This window comes from Lepisma saccharinum, chromosome 11, assembly GCF_977018435.1.
Source record: "Lepisma saccharinum chromosome 11, izLepSacc3.1, whole genome shotgun sequence".
In the NCBI taxonomy this organism is placed as follows: domain Eukaryota; kingdom Metazoa; phylum Arthropoda; class Insecta; order Zygentoma; family Lepismatidae; genus Lepisma; species Lepisma saccharinum.
In genome coordinates this window covers 56,769,506-56,791,530 of record NC_139239.1, presented here as the reverse complement: position 1 = coordinate 56,791,530, position 22,025 = coordinate 56,769,506, and the positions used below count along the sequence as shown (strand labels likewise).

At 38.5% G+C, this 22,025-nt stretch overlaps 1 protein-coding gene across 1 annotated transcript in view; it reads left to right on the top strand.

The window, feature by feature from the left end:
- The window catches only part of LOC145994817 (lysosomal alpha-mannosidase-like), a 43,478-nt gene that overhangs the window by 13,895 nt on the left and 7,558 nt on the right, over positions 1-22,025 (top strand). The window contains exons 6-16 of the mRNA XM_083131135.1: positions 1,383-1,519; positions 2,768-2,901; positions 3,584-3,803; positions 4,555-4,748; positions 6,537-6,730; positions 7,786-8,012; positions 8,312-8,522; positions 9,996-10,113; positions 12,275-12,548; positions 13,219-13,464; positions 14,428-14,580. Coding sequence (XP_082987261.1) covers positions 1,383-1,519; positions 2,768-2,901; positions 3,584-3,803; positions 4,555-4,748; positions 6,537-6,730; positions 7,786-8,012; positions 8,312-8,522; positions 9,996-10,113; positions 12,275-12,548; positions 13,219-13,464; positions 14,428-14,580 — 2,108 coding nt within the window. The remainder of the gene's footprint in view (positions 1-1,382; positions 1,520-2,767; positions 2,902-3,583; positions 3,804-4,554; positions 4,749-6,536; positions 6,731-7,785; positions 8,013-8,311; positions 8,523-9,995; positions 10,114-12,274; positions 12,549-13,218; positions 13,465-14,427; positions 14,581-22,025) is intronic.

Here is a 22,025-nt window from a genome sequence, read left to right as displayed (position 1 = left end):
TATGTATAGAAGATTGATTGATTGAGTTGATGTTGTAAGTCCACTTTATGCACAGTAAGGCTAATCGGGACTGGACCTACAGTTTAAAGTTGGATCCGAACCACTATGAGCCTCCACCGGGTATCGAACCCGGGACCCCTTGATTTCAAAGCGATGACGCTACCACTGCGCCATCGGGGAGGTCCTGAGAAGGTAAATGACAGGAAAATTGAAAGGTATGCACAATCCCATCATTCGTCTAGAGTGAGTGAGGGCTTTACTTTAGTGACCATATTAAGAAGTGTTCACGTTAATCACGACAATGAGAATGAATGCTGAAAATTCGGAATTGGGTAACAAAGACAAAGAAATATCCATGCCTTACCCACGATCCGAACTTATAACCCATTACTTTGCAAGCGCGTTACGAAATATAATTATAATGTGTTCAATAACTTAAGTGAACACTTATTGAATTTTACAACAATTCTTGTTATCTACAGGCAAGATAAATAATACAAATTAGATTTAGATCAATTGTAGGATGAGGAAATTGCAGAAATGATATATTAAATTGAAAGTTCTGTCAGTTGGACAAGCACTGATTGCTTTCTCCATGATAGGTATTTTTCCAAGATGGGAGGATGAGATAATAAAATCAACAACCACTTGAAAGATAGCATCACAGATTTCTGTCACGTGTTATGAAGAAAAATCTTGAAAGTATGTGTGTATGTTGAAAGTTGGCTATGTATTGTTCCTAGCTATCATACTAACCTATCAGATTAGATAACGTATGAAAATATTGGATATTTTTACTTACGTAGAGAGAGATGTATACATAGGTCACTGAAGTACGCAGGATTTTTTTTCCGTTGGGGGTGATTGTTAAGGTGGATATTATATAGCTGTTTTCTAGAGAGACGATACATACAATAAAATATTACGTATAATTACTATTTTTAATCTTCGTTTTAAAAGTTGTTTAGAGACAAGAATGGTAATCGGGGCCCATTTTGAGATGGAGATGCATTCACCACTTTGGTTTTTCCTGAGTTCTTTATACTATCATTTGAAAATTTTGGTTTTCTCAAAATTTTGGGTGAAGGAAGGGCTGTAGAACTATATATATTAATATATATATATATCAGAGATAGAAATTAGATTTTAATAACCAAATACACAAAACTAGATCAAAATCACTACAGTTATTATGAGACTCTCTTCGAGATTTAACGTATAAAAACATTAAAAAATATATGAAAATATTGGACTACGAACACACACATACAATATATCTTTGTGATAGGATAAAAGAAAGTCACATTAGTAGCTATACTTCAGATTCGCCTTCAGAATAAGTACTATCACTATCAAATAATTGCGTTCTCTTCTGGTTCCAGGTGCGGAATCCGACATATTCAGCGGGGTCCTATACAACCTCTACATGCCTCCTTCTGGCTTCTGCTTTGATGTATACTGCTCTGATGAGCCCATTATTGACAATCCGAAATTGCATGGTTACAATGTACATCGAAGAGTAAGTATTTCAACATAAGCAATGCGAGAAATAGCGTAATAATTTTGGTGCAGAAATCCGCACAGTTGTAGAACATACAAATAAGTTCAGTGATGACATGAAATTCTTATATTAGAAATGAAGAGAGTCGTAGTAGTGAATATACGCATGCACCTTAGAATAGACCAGCCACGTATAAAGTGGATCGGACATATGAAGAGAATAGGGGCAGAGAGGCTTTCAGTGAGGGTATAGTGCAAAAGGAGTGAGGGAATATCAAGGTGTAAACGAAAAGAGTATGTAATGTATGGAAATAAGAAAGTAGAAAAATTAAAATGATGAAACACAGAGGAAGATGGAGTATAGTGGTAAGAGTAAGAAGATGGAAGGAATGGAAGAAAGTAGAAACAGAGGAGGAGTGGAACATAGAGAAGATAGAGTAAGGTGGAGGCAGTGAGAATAGGTCAAGATTGGAAGAAAATAGAAAGAGAGAAGCGATAGAATACAGAGGAAGATGGAGTATGGTGGTAAGAGTAAGAAGAGGGAGGAATGGAAGAAAGTAGAAATAGAGGAGTAGTGGAACATAGAGAAAGATAGAGGAAGGTGGAGGCAGTGAGAATAGGTCAAGATTGGGAGAAAATAGAAAGAGAAAAGTGATAGAACACCGAGGAAGATGGAGTATGGTGGTAAGAGGGAAAGGGGGAAACAATGGAAGAAAGTAAAAACGGAAGAGTAGTGGAACATAGAAGAAGATGGAGTAAGATGGAGGCAGTGGGAAGAGGGCAGAATTGGAAGATGGTAAAAAGAGAAGAGTGCTGGAGCACATAGGAATATCGAGTAAGTGCAGAGCGTGAGAAGGGGCAGGGTGGGGAGGAAAGTAGAAAGAGAAGAGTGGTGGAACACAGAGGAAGATGTAGAAGAGTGTGAGAACAAGAGGATAGGATTGGAACATAGTAGAAAGAGTGGAGTGATGGAAGAAGAAGAAGAATGGAGTGTGACAAGAGAATGGAAACATGGTGGAATAAAGAAACGGCACATGAAATAAAATAGGGGAATGCAGAGGCTTGGCATCTATACCGATGCAGTCAGACCAAAAGCTACAATGTATGAGGATGATAAAATATCCTCGATTTGTAAACCAAGCCATACAATTTATCTCAACTGCAAGAATCAATTGCAGAAACTATGTATATGCTACTAGTTCACTAGTTTAAGAAATAATTTATTGTCTCTAGTATCGAATATGATTTCCGTATGTATTTATTTCAGATTCCTATATTCATATCGGCTGCAAAGTCATGGGGCCGTGTTTACAAGACGAACAATGTTTTGATGACTATGGGCGGAGATTTCAACTACGAAGAAGCACAGACCTGGTTTACAAACTTGGATAAAATAATTAAGTAAGTACATAGATTCATACCTAAATTTGTACCTGTTATAACTACGTGGAAAAACGGTTATTGAAAAACGTTGATAAAAGAAATAACTATAGCTAATGAAGTAAATTTTTTAGGAACATTACTGACAACAGAAACACTTATTCATTTTGGAAAACAACATAATACCAGTTCCTATTTAACGTGAGTCGTACGTGAAATACTCCTAAATAAATTCACTGAGTATACCACACTTCCGCACAGAACCTTCTCCACCCTAACTTCCTTGGTTCGCACATTTTAATTTTTATGAAGATGGAGATAATGAGATTTAAACGATGGAACTTTCAGCTACACACCTAAGTATTTTAGCCAGCTGTACAAGGTTCTCGTTGTCTCAAATGCTATGCACCAAATTTTTAGACAAGAGCAAGGTTACTTATACCAGAATATGGCAAATTGTTTCTGGAAAAAAAATCCTTAAATATGTACTGCATACATCTCAATTTTGAATATATACACATGAGGCTGTTAGAAATGTTTATCCACACTGCGAATTTTTAGTTTGCAGATTTCATTTGTGCTAAACTTGAAGAGACACTTAAGAGTTTACAACAACTCACGGTATGCCTTTGGTGAAGCTGTCTAGTTTTCTAAATGCTAAAATTTTATTTTAATGTTAACGTAGTCATACTTTATTTTAAAGGTATGTGAACGCGAAACAGGAAGAAGGCGAGAAGGTGAACGTGTTCTATTCCACCCCTTCCTGCTACCTTAAAGCCCTTCAGGAATCTAACACCACTTGGCCAACAAAAGACGACGACTTCTTCCCGTACGGCAGCGACATCAATTCCTATTGGACAGGCTACTTCACCTCTAGACCAACACTCAAGTATTACACTTACAAAGCTAACAATTTCCTTCAGGTAAGGTTAACTGATTTTTCAATTATTTCAATCGAAAGGACTCCGAGTAAAGTTGATTTTCCCTCTAATAGAATACAATTTGGCAACAAAACAGTGATTCGGTTTATTTTACTTCTCTTTTCTGACACTTCCGGTTATTCGCGAAGGTGAGGATGCGTGATGAATGAATGAATGAATTATTTGGTATATTTTACTTCGCGTTTCTACCACTTTAACTGCGATGATGGTGATGAGATGAAATAGATGAAGGGTCAATCATAAGCACATATGGACAGCACAAACAGAAGTCACATAGAGGATTATACTGGCCATGGGTCCAGACGCCAGAGCATCGTTAGTCTGCGAAAACAGTCCAGTGTGTACTACGTGGAAGTGAGGTTGAAATTTGGGTGTCTTGATAAAGTGTCACCCAAAATTAATGAATTGGACACCCAAAGAGAACACCCATGCCCAGCCTGTAATTCGATTCCTGGGGCCGTAGCGTGCTGTGCTCAACACTCCACCACGGAAGCCATCGAATACATGGTAAGAGGGAGAGTTATGACCATAAAGGATGTTGAGAATGCACTGTATTCAGTAGGCTAATTCCATGTATGCTTCTGTTGTACCAACCAAATATCTTCCACAAATTCGTTAAAATGTAAATCATATTAAAAAAAAAGACAGAAAAACAACTTTTTGTTTTGTGAGGTATTTATCATCAAAACCATATTTGTGTAAATATAAAATAACAGCTTCTCATCTTACGCAGGTGTGTAAACAAGTGAAGTTCGCCCTGGGAGGAGGATTTGAGGAGGAGGAATTCTTGCTGAAAAGAGCCGTCTCCATCAACCAACATCATGACGCCGTCTCAGGGACCTCCAAGCAGCACGTGGCGAATGACTACTCTCTCTATTTGTCGGAAGGCATTGCCGCCTGCGAGAAAATCGTCAACACTGCTTACAGGTAACATCGGCGACGATATGGCCCCACTCATAGACAGAACATTATAAACGGACAAACAAAATATAAATAGGGTGGGTCAAATGAGGTCAATTGACGTCCCCTGGAATATTGGCCAATTCATATTCCCTCTCTTTACCTTTCAACTTTATTTTTTATTTTTTATCTCCTTGTAGGTTATTGCTGGTTTTTCCTTCTTCTCTTGCCAGTCTTATACTTTTATTCGTGCTTCATACTGTCTTCTTGATAATTTCTTTATTCCATGTTTTCTCTTTCATTTCTGGCTTATTATGTTTGGGTTTCCTCTTTCTCTTTCTCTATCTCTCTCTCTCTCTCTCTCTCTCTCTCTCTCTCTCACACACACACACATACTCGCCTGTTTCATTTCACTTAGTTTCCCTAACTTTCTCCCTCTCTTCTTTATTTCTTTCTCAATCTCTCTCTCTCACACTCTATTTCTGTGACCACTGTTTCTTTCTCCTTTTCTCTTTTCTCCAGTCTTTCTCTCTCTCTCATTCTCCATCTTTCTCCCGTTATCCCACTTACGGCCACAAATTTATCGACTTTGAAAATTTTTGGAAAAACTTTCATAAGTTATTAATGTTCTTTAATTACTTGTAATTTTATGTATTCTTTTAGCTTAACCTTCTCTCTCTCTTCCCACAAAGGCAATGATTATTAGAAGGAAACCAAGGAAAATTAGAGGTAAGAGAGCTGAACAACTTGAAAGCTCCAGATGCCTGGGGTGCAACAAGAGCTGCAGTCAGGAAGTCAAAGTGAGATAGAAATGGTGAGGGAAACCTTTAGTGTGTTTTGTGAGCCTTAGAACAAAGATCTAAGGAAGAAACCAATCAAATGTTTTGAGTTAAGAACTGTGCGGCTCAGAAACCTGAACGGAACGAAGTGAGGATCTAGAAGCTTTAGAAATGTGGCTATAACGAAGAATGGAGAGTGTGAAAGGGACAGAAAAAGTACGAAATGAAACAATGTTGAAACTAGTTGGTGAAGGAAGAGCAATGCTGGAAGTGATCAAGAACAGAAAAATAATTTGGTTGGAAAACTTTCTAAGAAAGAACTAGCAGGGCTGAAAGAACTGGAAAGAACGGTTAACGGGGGAGAGGGTCCAGGAAAGAAGAAGATATCAGCTGATAGATGATATTGAAGTTAGCAGATCTAAGTGGACATGAAGCATAAGGTGAAAGATCTGAATGCTTTGAGACTGCAGTGAAATATCTGATCATTGGTAGAGAACAATGGCTAAATGTTTGTGTGTCAGAGAGAGAGACAGACAGAGAGAGGGGAAAGATATGGTAGCAGTGTTTTATTTGAAAAAAAAAATCAGTGGGGGAATATATATTGTTCCCCAAGTATCAAAAAATTATAAACGAGTGGGAATCCCCCTCATCTCCGTCAAATACTGGGAGCTAAAGATGATGATGATTTGATTTATTTTACTTCGCTTTTCTTCCACTTTTGACTAATTACGAATATGAGGATGAATAGTGATGAGATGGATCAAAGGACAATCACAAACATTTAGGGACGATACAAAACTTAGACCAGAGCCTCGCTGGTCTGCAAAATGCTCTCCAGAGTGTACTACGGGGAAGGGAGATTGACATTTGGGTGTCTTCGGAAAGGGTCACTCACCCCTTACACCCCGGGTACTGACGAGAGAAAGAGAAGAGCCATACTACCCAAAACGAAGTCTTTAAAATTGTTGAATATTTTCGTATATACCATGTCTTTGGAAAGGAACGAAAGGTCTTCAGAGGCTTCTCTCTGTTACAGAATGTGGCTGCCAATGGCGGAGGTACTCCCCGACGACCAAATTTTCTGCCCCTTACTGAACATCAGCCAGTGTGGGGTGTCTGAGAAGAGTGACAGCCTGGTTGTGACTCTGTACAACCCAGTTGGACATGCTGTGGAAAGCGACATAAGGATCCCGGTGACCGACGGACAATATCATGTCGTTGGACCAACGGGTTAGATTACTTTTAAATATCTTATCAAAAATCTCTCTTCTAGTGGCGTCGTCATGAAGAGCGGTGGTGTCATTATCCTTCTTTCGGTCGCAGTATCCTTTAAAAAAAACTGTTGATCCAGGAAAACATAGTAAATTATTGATCAGTAAAAATAAAAGACGTAACAACTGGACTACAATGTCTACAAATTCTTCAATTTTCCTTAAAGCCTTTAGTGACAATAGGTATGATATAAAGGGAAAACCAAATTGCCTCTCGTGTAAGAATCTTCATTAAACCTTCACGCAATTTTTAGTTTCTACAATGTTGGATTTGGAAGACAAGAAAGAGCAAATTTATACACTTGAGTTTCGAAGTTGTTTTTAATTTCAGTCCACTTTGTGCACAGATAGGCTAATCTGGACTAGACCTACAGTTTAAAGGATCTCAACCAGCACGTGTCTTCACCGGGTATCGAACCTCGGACCACTTTATTACAAGGTGACGACGTTACAGTTACGCCATCTGGTAGGCTCATCAAATTAATACACAAATATTTAATGAACAGATGCTGTGTAGAGACATCACTTGACCTGTCTTACTTGTAGTAAAGCAAAATCAGTATTGGAAGCTGCTATATATTTCATCTTCAAATGTACGTAAACACGTTTCATGATGTAACAAAATTTACAACCGTGTACAGGTAGAAGAATCAAAACCATATCAGTGGTTAAAATACTATATAAAGTCAATATTTGGAAGTAACAGTTACTTGTTTCGAGTAACGGTAACTGTAACTCAGTTAGTTTGTTGAGTAACGAGTAATGAAATGTAGAGTTTTCTTTAGAGTTATTTTTCTTTATATTTCCGTATGGAAAGTAATTTGAGATAACTTTGAATTTTCGGAACTCTCTACCAGTGGAGAAAAAACAGTCTCTTAATGCATGAAATATGTTAATAGAAGTTAATACTTATATAGAATTAATTGACAGTACCTGCAACTATTACTTTTTAAGAATTAATTGTCCAAGACTGAGTGAAAAAAATGACGTTATTATATTTCGTTGCGTTTACAGGTGCTGATATACCTTCACAGCTAATCCCTGTTCCCGACAGAGTGATACAATACCCGGAGAGGAAGAGCAACGCAACACACGAGCTAGTGTTCACAGATGTCCTGCAACCTATTGGCCTTCAGTCGTACTACGTGCAAAAAACTCCTCTGGTTGCGGAGCAGGATAAGAAAGAAGACGAACTCTGCACCGGCTACTTCACTCATGATTTCACCGTCATTGACAATAAGGTGGGTTATGGTGGTCGTAATACGATAATTTGAAATTTGAAACCAAGGATTGCGAGAAATGTCGTCTGTAAGTGCTCAGGTAAAATTAGAATTTTTTATGTCTACTACTCTTACAGATAATCATGACCATGAATTGTTCCGTAAGCTTTACACAGGCTTCAGAAAAGCTTGAACACGGTACAAGAGAGCCTTAAATTATCATGGTATAAGGGGAGAACGTTTAGGAACGAATCATTAGTTCATTTGTTACACTAACATTACACATATAACATCATATTTCTTATTCATGTTCATTTCAGATGCTCAAATTGGCTTTCGATGGTTCCACAGGAATGTTGACATCTATAGAGAGAAACGGCGAAACGTGGCCCTTCAAGCAGAATTTCTTTTACTACAAGGCCCAGGGAGGTTACAACATACAGGAGAGGGCATCGGGAGCCTACATCTTTCGTCCTGATGGCACTAATGCCAGCGAAGTTTTTCCAACTGCTACGCTGCAAGTGTATACAGGTGATTTTTCGGATTACAACATAAGTTTTTTCTTTTAAAAATATGAGTAATATTTGTGTTAACGTTATAAACAATTGTTCCATCTAAGAAGAGACAATAGTCCTCGAGAATATTTGACCAAAAATTCGATAAACAAGAGGTTATTTTGTCTTTGGCCTTCTGATTAACCAAATGTTTAGCCTTCTTCTTCGATGTGATATTCCCGGCGGGAACCTCCAAAATTTCGGTGCTGAACCAGCATCGTGAGGACAACTGGGGAGTTACTTGAAAAATGCCACTTGGCAGGCCCTCGCTCTGAGAGGGCTGTTGCGCCCTGGAGTTTAGTATAGTCTTTTGTATTTTGTCTTTTCATACCATTACAGATTACACCATTAATTATTATAGGAGACTGATAACTACACATAAGAGTGAAACGTATTCGTTCTAAGAATATTAGGTAAAGTATAAGAATCGTTAAGAGAACAGGCTCGTTTCCAAAATGTGTGCATTACTTGATCCTCTGGGGAAAATTATGCAGAAGACACTGAAGTTGAGCTTTACGTAGAATTCCCGTTGTGATTTTTATCCTTGATTCATCCCCTACCTTTTTGTTTTATCCTAACAGTTCTTCTTCCATTGCCTTGATGTTTTGCTTCACATGCTTTGTATTGCTTTCTTTACAAATATGTTATGACTGGGGCAATGCCTTTAATAGTCTAAAAATACGTATGCATTGTGACCTAAAATAAACAATAAATTTTTAAAACACTTTCACATTGTTAGTCAGTTAACAGGCAACGAGTTAATGGACTACAGTGCAAAATGTTTAAATTCACTATAACTCATTTGGAGAAAAGGGGGAGGCAATGCACCATTTGACATCCTCTGTAAGAAACACACTGATTATTGCAGAACTGGCAACAAATTTATCTTTAAAAATCCTGTATTGTTATTGAAAACAGAAAATATAGTGGCTCTCCACAACAAATCAATAAAAATGAACCACAAACACTTGATGGAGATTAAAAAAAGAAAATGATCGTCTATTGTTTGTTAATAAAGCCTTGTACACGGAGAAGCTCCTCTCTATTCCATGAATAAAATTGGAGCTTACTGAAAGCAAGCAAGTTCTCCTGGATTTACCTCACAATCAGCAACAGATAAGTTTTCACCTGACAAAACTTGAAACTAGAGGATAGCAGCCATTGTTATAGGTCTATTTTCTTTCCTAGGAATATTGATTGCTTGTGTGGGGACAAGGATTAACAAGCAGAAATATCAAAATATAACAAAAGTGCCATTACTTCCAGGAAACTATTAAAAATGCTCAAAATGATATACAAATTGCCAAAATAATCTATCGAAAAAGACATAAAATGCAAAGAAAGCGCAAACAAATTGTCTTTATGCAACCATAGTTATGCTCTAGTTATGACATTTCGACATGGTTGTGCTTATATTGAGTGAAGTTGATCATATCCTTTTGATTTTTAGGGGACAACGTGGTTGAAGTTCATCAAACGTTCGGAGAATGGGTGAGTCAAGTTGTGAGACTGTACGCCTTGCGTGACGAGGTTGAGTTCGAGTGGATGGTTGGACCAATACCAATCGAGTAAGTTCTTTTACTGCAGTGTTTATTTGAAGTTGCTTATCACATAATTTGTACATTTTCTCTTAACTTTGCTGTCAACTATGCACTAATCTGTTACTTATCTTGTTCATTGTCTTTGAAGACTATTATTAACATTGATATCTCTGCATACTTTTTACATGTGATGGTAGCCTCCGTGGCGTATTGCCTTGTGAAGCCTAGGTGTGAATTCTGGGTTTTAAAAAATTAACTCAACAATAGACACTCTTGCGGCACCAGAATTTATGATGAGAGGCTATGTCAATATGGTTTCAAATGTAAGTCTCTTCGAGGGTACACAAATATCCATTGTCAAAAATTGTCACCAAGCCATAAAACGTGGTCCTCGATGAATGCCAGTATGAGACAACATTTTTATGAACTTCGAAGGAAATAGCACCTACAAGAGGGGTTGGGTTCAACTTCCGCTGCTCCTTGATGGATGACCACTCAAACCCCAAGACTGCTCTGTCCTTGTGGTAGAAATCACAGAATTGTGATTTAATCGCTGTGATTGGTAAATCCAAATCACAACTGTGATTGTATTGTAATGCAAACTGTGATTAACTGTTACTCCTTCTTTGTTCTTCTTAACACATAAAAAAATATATATAAGGTCAATTTACCTAATTCTTGCATTCATATTTCATGTGTTAAACTTGTTTAGAATAACGGAATAACAGTTTCTTATAACCAAACATTTGTTTAAATAAACGACAAACAAACGATCGTTCACCAGTACCAAATGCCTTTCAATCGTGCACATTTTTTTAGAGTTACCAAATAACTTGGTGAAGGTTACCAAATTTAGTAATAGCCACCATTTTTTGCCGTTACCAAAAAGTTCTTCACAAATCATTTTTTTTCTGTGTGGGTATTCTATAGTGAGTGTCTAACCATGAATTTCATCTTATCATTTCATCCTCATCGTCACGATTAGTCTAAAGAAGAAGCAAAGGGAATGTAAAATAATAATTAATACAAATAGCTACGGCTGAATCGATACCGGTGCCAGTGGTATCGGTATCGGTTGCATTTTATTTACCGATGATGGCCAGTATTTCTCCGGCGTTTTGGTCCTTCATGGAGTCTGGAAAAATGCCATGCGACACTAATTATCCTGGACGTTATGCGACATTCTAAGTTTCCATTTCTTTTGCGGCAATATCATGTGAAGAACTGTATTATGTGGTTCATAACAGATATTTTACTATTCTGATGTAATATCTTGAATATTCTGAAGCAAAACTATCGTAAATTGATGCTTATAATTGGAATGGAATTCTCATTCACTAATACAGCGTGTCCGCAAAGTAACTGTGCATTGGAAATGTTGAAGGTACTTACGGCAGTGCAGTTTTCTCTACAGGAGATGCTGGAAATGTCCTCCTCCGACTTGAAGACATGTCTGCACACGACGCTGCATATGGTCAGACACTTTATGGAGGGTTGCTGGAGTTATCTGTCCAATGTGCTGGGTAATGACTCTCTGAAGCTCCGCCAGTGTGCGAGGATTGTTTTCGTATACCCGTCCCTTGAGTGAGCCCCACAGAAAAGAATCCGGGGAAGTGAGGTCTGGAGACCTAGCAGGCCAGAGTCCACGGGAGATTCGCTGCTCAGTCGTCAGCACCATGATCACACAACATGCACTCCCTCTGTCACTCGGTAAACTGGGTAAACGTGGGAAACGAGGGCGGCAATATCCGTCCTCAGTAACGCCATCTGGGACTCACATCATCGTACTAATTTCTCTAACTTTCCCAGTGTAATGTCTTTCGAAATTTATCACTTTTTCACACGTTCTTTTTTCTATTTTCTCACTGCACTGCACAGTTACTTTTCGAAAACGCTGCATTAATAATATTTTGAATATATTTTATGCGACACAAGGGATCCCAGGTTCGAATCACGACTTGGGGACGGGAGCTCTTTGTGAGTGTCCCTTCATGAATTTCATCATCCTAATCTTCGCGATTAGACAAAAGTGACAGAAAAGCGAAGTGAAATAACTAAAGTAAATCAATCAATCAATACCTTTCAATTGGTACAATTTTGAAGTATCGGCATCGGTATTATGGGTATCGGTTCAAAGTGGTATCGACTCAGCCCTACAAGTAGCTAATTATCCTGAAAATATCCACAGTGACCGGGTGGGGAAGGAAGTGGTGACCCGCTACACCACCGACCTTCAAACGAAGGGCGTCTTCTACACCGACGCCAATGGGCGAGAACTCCAGCAGCGTGTGAGGAACCACAGAACCACGTGGAACGTCACCTTGGTGGAGACGGTGGCCGGGAACTTCTACCCGTCAACGGTGGGAGCCGTGATCAGGGAGGATGCAGGCAGACAGGTGTCAGTCATCATCGACCGACCTCAATCTGTTTCCAGTCTCGTTGACGGGGAACTGGAGTTCATGGTGAGTAAGGGTCTGGAGCAGACAGATGGGGTTATATACCCTGTCCCAGATAACTGTGGAGCAAGGCCGCGCATAGCGTCAGAGAAGCGAGGGAAATCTAGTGACTAGAGCGAAGCAGTAGACGCTGCTGGGAAGGCTGTTAACTGCAGTCGCTTTCCCCCCACTCCACGCAATCCCGTTCCCCTCACGTGTTCATTGGTGGAGCTGTCTCGCGTCACTACTTGCGCAGAGACTGGTTTTCGTTTGCCTGCTCCACAGTTAGCTGGGACAGAGTATACATAAATATTTCAGCTTTAGTAAGTAGTTAGGCCAGCCGCACACAATGGTTAAATTTTTTTTAACAAAAAAGAATCAGTTATACAATGGATGTTGTCATTGTTATAAAAGTATCTTTAATGAAACTAAAAATAAATGTATTATGAAGGGAGCGTGTGTTCTGAAACGTCACAACGAAAAACTGTGTTTTTATGCTTGCAATAACCATAGACTACAAGATAAATAATTCTAAAATGCAAGCAATGCGTACATACTAGAAAAACTTGCTGTAACTTATCAAGTACGCTGTAACAAAATTCTTAGTATTATTGGTCTGCTTTTGGGATGAACAATGTAGTGAACATTCAAATGACCTGAGAACGAATATTTGTAACATATTTTTTCTTCCTCCCAGCTGCATCGTCGACTTCTCTACGACGATGGCAAGGGCGTCGAGGAACCGTTGAACGAGAATGTAAGAGGAGTGGGGTTGGTGGTTAGAGGGAAACACGTCATTCAGCTGGGGTCACCTGACGACACCCCTGCCACCCCAGCGTCGAGGTACAGGACCACTGCGAGAAACAACAACTTCAAGCCATGGCCTTCCTTCGTGGCCACCGAACTCTCTGCAGAAGACTGGCTGAACAGCTACAACACGAAGGTAAAGTGCGATTAATTTTGCAGCACATTTGGCTGTTTCACATCCATAGTGTTAGAACGAGTTACAGTTCCCGAAGCCTCCAATCACATTTTGAGTAACTGACGTCATCTCGATCCAGTACGTATTGCTTGTCCTCTTGTTTGCTCTGCAATGCTAGTAGGCTCATTAGCTGAACAGCTACAGTGAGATGGAGATAGTGCGAAAATAACCTGAGAGCTGACACTACGCTGAATTATTTTTGATTACTTATTTTCTTACTAGAATTCAAGGATAGAATGCTTGTCAAACCAACTAGATGTAGCAAAAGTTCTGAAAATCAATATTATTATTCAACTTAACATTCTTTGCGACATCGTTTTGAATACAGATTGGCCAGAGACTTGTTACATTGCCAGGATAGAAGTATTAATTTCAAGATTAAACATAATCATGCGACATTCACAAAGGAGGACGAGGAGACATTGAAAGAGAAAATAATTTTGGTTAATCTGCCTTTTCATTCTTAGGATCTTAGAAGTAATAATAATAATTAGCTCTAAGGAGAACTTTCGCATGCTAAATTTCGGACACTGAGACAGTATTCATTACCACTTTATAAAGATGAGAAACAGTGCCATCTGTAGTCAATCGAGGAAACAATTAAGATTTTGAAGTTACTTGTCAGTAGCGTATTTATGGGGGGATTGTTCAAGTTTATAGCCCCTTCTGTGATTCACTTTTCTTAAAATAAATGTCATTATTTGCGTTAATACTGTGTAAGGGAAATAGTATGTGGATTAATTATAATCTTACTAAGATAATAAGTAATTATTCCGTTAAGAAATTTCAAGCCCAGTCACTGTTACTACCACAGCGAAAATTTGAAATAACGTACTCAAAACGAAACTGGAATATTTTAGAACTGAATTACAACGCAGATGAATCATGTTCTTTCAAATTTTTGAATTAATGTTGTATTTTCAGATTCAAATACTGCCTGTGTCAGGATTACCGGACAATGTAAACATTCTGACTCTGGAATCTTGGGCACCCGGGGAAGTGTTAGTACGATTGGAGCATATGTTCGAAATTGGTGAGGACCCTCGACTATCAGAGGCTGTAACGGTTGATTTAACGGTAAGATTAAAATATGAATACTTAATAATGCCAAATTTCATGATACTTTAGAAATGTTTTTTTGTTAGAATGACTAGAGAATTAGAATAAAGTCCACGGAATTGCGTTCTTGCAATTGAAAGGAATCTAATGTGGCAACACTGCTTTTAATATATCTTACTACCCAAGGATGATATCTATTTGCGGCCGCAAGAAAGAGAAAATGTTAGGGGACGGGATGAGATCAAAATAAAACAAAATGTGCTCTAAACTGCGATATACTATACATAGATATTGAAAAATGTGATGCCTGTTTGCGGCCATCGTAAAATTAAAGATTTAAGACAGGGATGGGAGGGAAATAAGAGAAATGAAAGAACGAGAGAGAGAGAGGGGGGGGGAGTAATATGGGAGAGGGGGAGAGAAAGAAAGAAGAAGATGGAGAGTGAGAGAGGGAAAGAAGAGAGGAAGAGAGAGGAGGAGAGAAATAAGAAATAACGCTAAGAAAGGGAGTAAACAAGAAGGAAAAGGAATAGGGAATCAATTCTAAGACATAGGAACGATGTCAAAGATAGGAAGAAAGGCGAAATAACAGAAAGAGGGAAATATAATTCAATTAAAGGAAATAACTGAAATAACTAAGCAATTGCTTGAAAATTCAAGGATGGATCAAATGTCCTCCTTCAATCCTCTGTGCGAGCGCCCGAAGTTTGTAAGTTTTTTCTTCTTTTGCAGTCGTAGCTATTAATCAATTCTGGCCAACGTGGTACTGGTATGTCAGTTTTGGCAAATGCCAGAAGAACAAGTAAGATACTAACAAATTTGGATCAGTCTTTCAGAGGTAAAGTTCGTCCGAACCTGCAGTGGGGGCAATTTTTGCCACTTTTGTCCCCGGACTATGCTAAACCTTATATACCAAGGAGAAGTAAACTATCCTTGACCCCCCCCCCCCCAGTTTTGACACCTTGCCCCCCAATTTTGGAACCCAATCGCCGCTACTGCGAACCTGCATAAGAAAATTTGTCAAATACACAAACATTTACCAAATTTGCTATAGTACATCTACAATTACTTTGTGAACCTAATTCCTTTCGAAACCAGTGTGAATCAGTGTTTTACACTACTCCATGACTACAGAAAGTTATAATATCGACAAACGAAGCCTTGCAATCCGTGTCAGTAGTCGAAGGCAATTCAATGGTTGGTAAATAACAGATGTCGCAGGGAGTGGTATAATAATAGAATTCTTTACCTGAGGAAACACGATGGAAAAAGTAAACTCCACGAGCAAAATAACACTGGTCGACATTTTTTCAAAAGTTGAACGATGTTTTGAAATGAATAGGTGACTCTGAAAGGATTTTTCATGCTGAATTCAAATTTGAAAACCGTTTTGCTCCATCACGTCACAATTTTTCACAAATCGTGAAAACTGAATAGCATATAGGGGTCTATTATGGTATTATTGGGATCATTTGGGGTTTATATAATCATATTACAGACACATAGAATAAATAATTTTTGCAAATATAGTAATCAGTGGGACATATATTGAGATTGTAAAATCTATATTATATACTATATTCATGTACATTTTCATTTACACATGTCTAGAAAGAGATATAACATAGTGCATTTCGAATTACTGAGACTCAGGATCAAACTTCATTCTTTTTGACTTTCTGCCTTCCCCGACACCCGAAGCAGGAACATCTCTTTTTAACATCCAACAAAAATCTGCCATCATGGAAACATTCCATCGTCCCTGGTATCTCCGTTCCATCTCTGCTATGTCCTTGTGAAATCTTTCCCCGTGCTCCTCGCTGAAGTGTCCGAGATTACTCGGAAAGAAATCTAGATGTGAGTTAAGGAAATGCAATTTGAGGCTCATTTTACAACCAAGTTTACATAAATTCGTTAGCAGATTTTTCACAAAATGTTCATTGCCCAGAAAATGGGCAACCACCATTTTGAAACTTACCCAGGCATCCCTTTCCGTAGCAGTCATTATTTCTTCAAAATCTGCATCCAACATCAGTTTCCGTATCTGAGGGCCAACAAACTGAGCTTACCCTCAGTGACGGATGGAAATTTCCTGGCAATGTATTTAAAGCATTCGCCGTCTTTGTCTAACGCTTTCACAAACTGTTTCATTATCCCTAACTTAATATGCAACGGCAACGGAGGAAACAGTATTTTAGACGACTGAATTAATTGCCGTTGTGTCACATTCTTCTTCCCTGGAGAGAGAGATTCTCTACTTGGCCACGTTTTCACTTTCCAATGATTCTCCCTGTCCCGACTGTCCCATTCGCACAAGAAGCAGGGGAATTTTGTGTTCCCAGCCTGGAGACCCAACAACAAAGCTATCACTTTAAAATCTCCACAGACAGACCAACCATGTTCTTCATATTTCACTTTCAGTAGCATGAACCTCAAAGTTTCATAAGTTTCCTTAAGCGACACAGAATATGCAACTGGAATCGATGGGAACACATTACAGTTATTTAACAGAACACCCTTCAGACTAGTCTGTGATGCATCAATGAAAAGTCTCCATTCACTTACATTGTAAGAAATACCATACAATTCTATGACTTTCCTTATGTTGTTACAATAAACAAGGTTTTCGTCTTCAGTAAAGTATGGGAGTAGCTCTGTCTCTCGATGCCTGTACCATGAGAAATGTGTTCCTGGAGACAACAGGTTTTTCTTACTCAGTCGGGAACCAAGAAGTTGGGCACTCTCCTTTGGTAAATTTAGGTCTCTTACGAGATCATTCAGTTCATGTTGTGTGAAAGGTTGCGGAGTGCCTGTACTTGTACCAGGACAGAAATCGTCACTGTCATCTTAGTGTGCACGTTCAACTTCAGTGTCACTTGAAGTGCTGCAATTATCACTACTCGTACGTGGTACAGGTACAAATACATCTGGCCCATGAGGCACGGGCCTAATGGCCGATTGTATGTTGTTGGGATAGCTCACATTGATCTTGTTCTTAGCACTGAAACCGCTAACATCTATAGCACAGAAATAGCAGTCATCAATGTGATTTTTTGGTTCCCGCCATACCATTGGTATTCCAAATGGCAATGCTTTCCTCTTGCCACACTTCCACAATCGCAAAGCTTCCACACATGTTATGCAAACTTCATGCGGGGCCCAGTTTTTGTCCTGATCACCTACTTTAACACCAAAATATTCGTGGTAAGCAGACCTCACAAATGTGGTGATACGTTGTCTTTGCCTCTTCACTACATAGCTTTCACAAATGTAACAGAATACATGGGGCGAGTTCAAACACTTCCTGGACGACGACGACATTGTCTCTCGACACAACACAGCACGAACTATCGACAATGACGAAAACTTTATCAAATATTTTGCATTCCCTACTGCTATTTACATATATAACATCTACAATACACTTAACTAAGGTTTTCGGATCACGTAACCTTATACACGGTAAATAAATTAAAAACTGTACTATTTGCATTAGTTGGTATCGAATAACAAAACTTAGAAACAAATTTATTGAATCATTCATTGTTACTAGGCGTCTTCAGCAATTTTGTTAATCATAAAATGTAATAAGAGGTGCACTGCCATCTATCGGGAATATTATTAACTTCTAATTTCTGGGCAGGAATTACGATTTATACAACAATGAAGATTTCTAAATAACTGAGGGTGATACAACAAAAACAAGGTCACTTCTGAAATCAGCATCAAATGTAGTTTCAGAAACCACAATTAGTTTCCAAACATCAGAACCCATGTCGACCAGTGAATCCAACGAGATTACAACCTTTGGTATAAATTGACCAGTAAATGCTTATCCTTCAAAAACGTCAACATGCGCTTTTCTAAATCTCCACGAACGAGGATATATACTCTGTAGTTCAATTGAAAATATTCTTTATATTCCTACAAATATTGCACCACTAAATTTTTAAATTTCCCACAGCAGCAATATTGTAATGCTAAATACTATATTTAACTATTGAATATATTTATACGTACACCTGCACATTGTAACATACCGCGAATACAATATGACGTGGGGAGAGGGGGTGGAGGTAAGCCGATGCTCATAATCTCGGCCATTTGTGGAGGTGATGTGATCAGCAACATGCTCTGGCAGCTTTTATCCCCAAGGGTTGCCTCAAGTCTTGAGAGCCGTTCGATGCTGGAAAAAATTCCACCTGAAAGTACCCACCCGGGAATCGATCTCATGATACGAACGTACATTAACCAATTATCAGGGCCCGGGACTTTATGTCCTATAAAAGTGTAAAAAAGCGTGGGGTGTTGTACAATAACCATAGCTTGGTGTTTAGGGCAGAATGTTTCGGGTCATTGTCCTGGGTGAACATGTAGTCACCAGTAAGCCCAATAATGACCAACGAGTTGGATAGGTGCACCTTCAAAATGTTGATGTAACATGTGGGGTCCATTGTATCATGAATGAAACACAAATCCCCAACACTATTGGCACTCTTACAGCCCCACACCATTACCCACCCCCCACCGTATGTTGTTGTAGCTGTGAAATTTTTCTAATCTAGTTCACAGATCTTATATAGCCAAGCAATCATGCTCCCATCTGACGACCCATGGCTCAAATTTCATTACAAGTACATAACATTACAAGAAGGAATTACAAATGGGCCAATGGGCGTCTGATGGGCGCATGATTGCTTGGCTATATAAAATCTGTGAACTAGATGAAAAAATCTCACAGCTACAACAAAATACGGTGGAGGATGGGTAATGGTGTGGGGCTGTAAGAATGCCAATAGTGTTGGGGATTTGTGTTTCATTCATGATACAATGGACCACACACGTTACGTCGACATTTTGAAGGTGCACCTCTCCAACTCGTTGATCATTATGGGGCTTACTGGTGGCTCCATGTTCACCCAGGACAATGACCCGAAACGTTCAGCCCTCAACACCAAACTCTGGTTATTGTACAACACCCCACGCTGGATGCAAACAGCTCCCCAATCGCAAGACATTAATCCTATCGAGAATGTATGGCATATTTTCGAAGAAACAATCCAAGAACATCACATTTTCAACATAAACGACCTCAAGCGCGTTTTGTTGGACGAATGGGGGCAGATTACCAGACAAAGAACAGATACGTTGGTGAAATCAGTCCACAACGGTTGCGGGAAGTCATCAAGAGGAAAGGGGGTCCAAGCAGGTATTATGGATGTCACGCACACCTAATATTGTATGCCGCAAGTATTACAGTTGAATACTTTTTTGAGCTCCAATTACACATCTTGTCTTTTCTTTTTCTGTACTGATTCTGTCATCGACTAAATGTGTTTCTTTCCTGTGTAGTTTGTACCCCAACAGTATGCACTAAACTTCTGTGCACATGTACTTCCATCTTCGTTCCTTTTCTGCTTGTTGTACATGTTTCCATGGGAGGCCTGTGGCGAATTGAATACTTTTTTGAGTCACTGTACCTAGCTGCATCGGTTACAAGTAACAGCATCCTATCGCGCGGAATACCTTCAGGAAATAGTATCTGCATTGAATTTTCAATGAAACTAGCGATTGTTGAATGATTTACCTTCTCCAGCTGATCAACATGTACAAGGAATATTTCTCCTGCCTGTTCCGTTTCTAAAACACCCACCACAAGATTTGCGATGTAACTCCCGCAACAGTCTTTCGTTTCGTCCACTGATAGCCACAAGTTTTTGTTTTTCACTTTGTCCTGGATGACACGTATAGTTAGGGTGACCAGACACATACATAAAAAAAATGAGGACAGAGCGTGGCTAAAAAGGAGGACAAAGCCCAAAAAAAGAGGACACCTACCCTTAACCTTAGCTTATCCAAGGGGGGGGGGCTGTCTACTTCTTAGATTTTTCAACTGAATATTTCTAGAAAAATAAATTAAAAATAAATTACATTGTTCCCTAGAGTGTTCAAAATATTTCGGTATTACATTTGTTCATAAAGACATAAAATGCAACGTAAAGGGAAAATTCACTTGGTTGGGCTATCAGGCAACCCCACCTTTTTTTAGATGCATGTTATTCATGCCATTGATAATGGCAGTGTACAAATCGTTGGTAACGATGGTATTTTATAGTTATTATTATTTATAAATAACAGCAACTACATAAACACAAAAAAAAACTTTGATGGATAAATAATATTGTTTTTGTGAGGTTCAGTGTATAAAATTTGTGTGTGAAAATCATACAACAAGTGGTTATTTTTCTCATTTATGATGTTAATTTTTGTAATTATTACAATTATGAAATAACTGTACTTATGTTGATTGATTTTGTTTGATTTTCTTCATTTTGTGCCACTTTTGGCTAATTTGCGAAGATGGAGATGAGTAATGATATGATGAAATTGAGGAATGGATGCGCGTAGTGTGATGTGTTAACCACTCCGCTGGCATCTGTATTTATATAAACAAGACAAGCAGTGACGGTTTCTTGAATTTTAGTGATAAAAACAAAGTATGGGCTTTTGAACCTCCTCAGGTAAGTAAGTTTCTCGTACCGCATTTGCTTACAGATGATCTGACGTTCTCCAACAATTTGTTGATATTTGTGAGAAAATTCTCTCAACATTTGTATTAAGTTGTCGCGGCACAGAAAATAAATATTTTGCTATATTTTGAGTAGTTCTGAATGACATTCGACAGACTTACTTGAATTGAAATATTTAGTCTATTTCTCATTTGCATTTTCTAATTCAGTATTACGCCCAACCCTGTGGCCGAGTGGTTAACACATCGCGCTGCGACGCCAAGGGTCCCGGGTTCGAATCCTGGTCGGGCTTGGTTGTTTGTGACTGTCCATTCATCAATTTCATCATTTCATCACTCATCCCCATCTTCGCAAATTAGCCAAGAGGCACAAAACGCGAAGTAAAATAAACTAAATCAATCAATCAATCAATCAATAATTCAGTATTACCACCAAAAACCTGCTTTACGATGCAAAATTAGTAAAAACTTTAACATCATCAATGTAATAAATTCCTTTAGTTTAAACCATAGATATTTCATGCATTTTTTAACATCACTGTATTTCCGATTTGTTATATTCCTTCACTTAAAACATTCAAATTCATCAAAACTTTGTATTCAACACAAGACTCACAAGCAACATATATTGTTCTACCTCTTTAACAAATCCATATTTTTCAGCACTTTCAATAATTTCCTCTTACCTTTAAACACAGAAAGCAATCTTCTAATAAATTCTCTAACATCTAACAATCATAACTAAGAGTATCTATAATTTTAAGCACACAAATTTGTTCCTTTTCAAATTCTTGTATTTTTGAATGAAATATCCCCATATGTGAATGCAAATGAAACAAGTAAGTTTCGCTTAACCTATTTCCGAAAGAAACTGAATTAAAATTTTATGTAGTTTAGGTTTGAACAAGAAGCATTTTAATGATGCGAACATTTC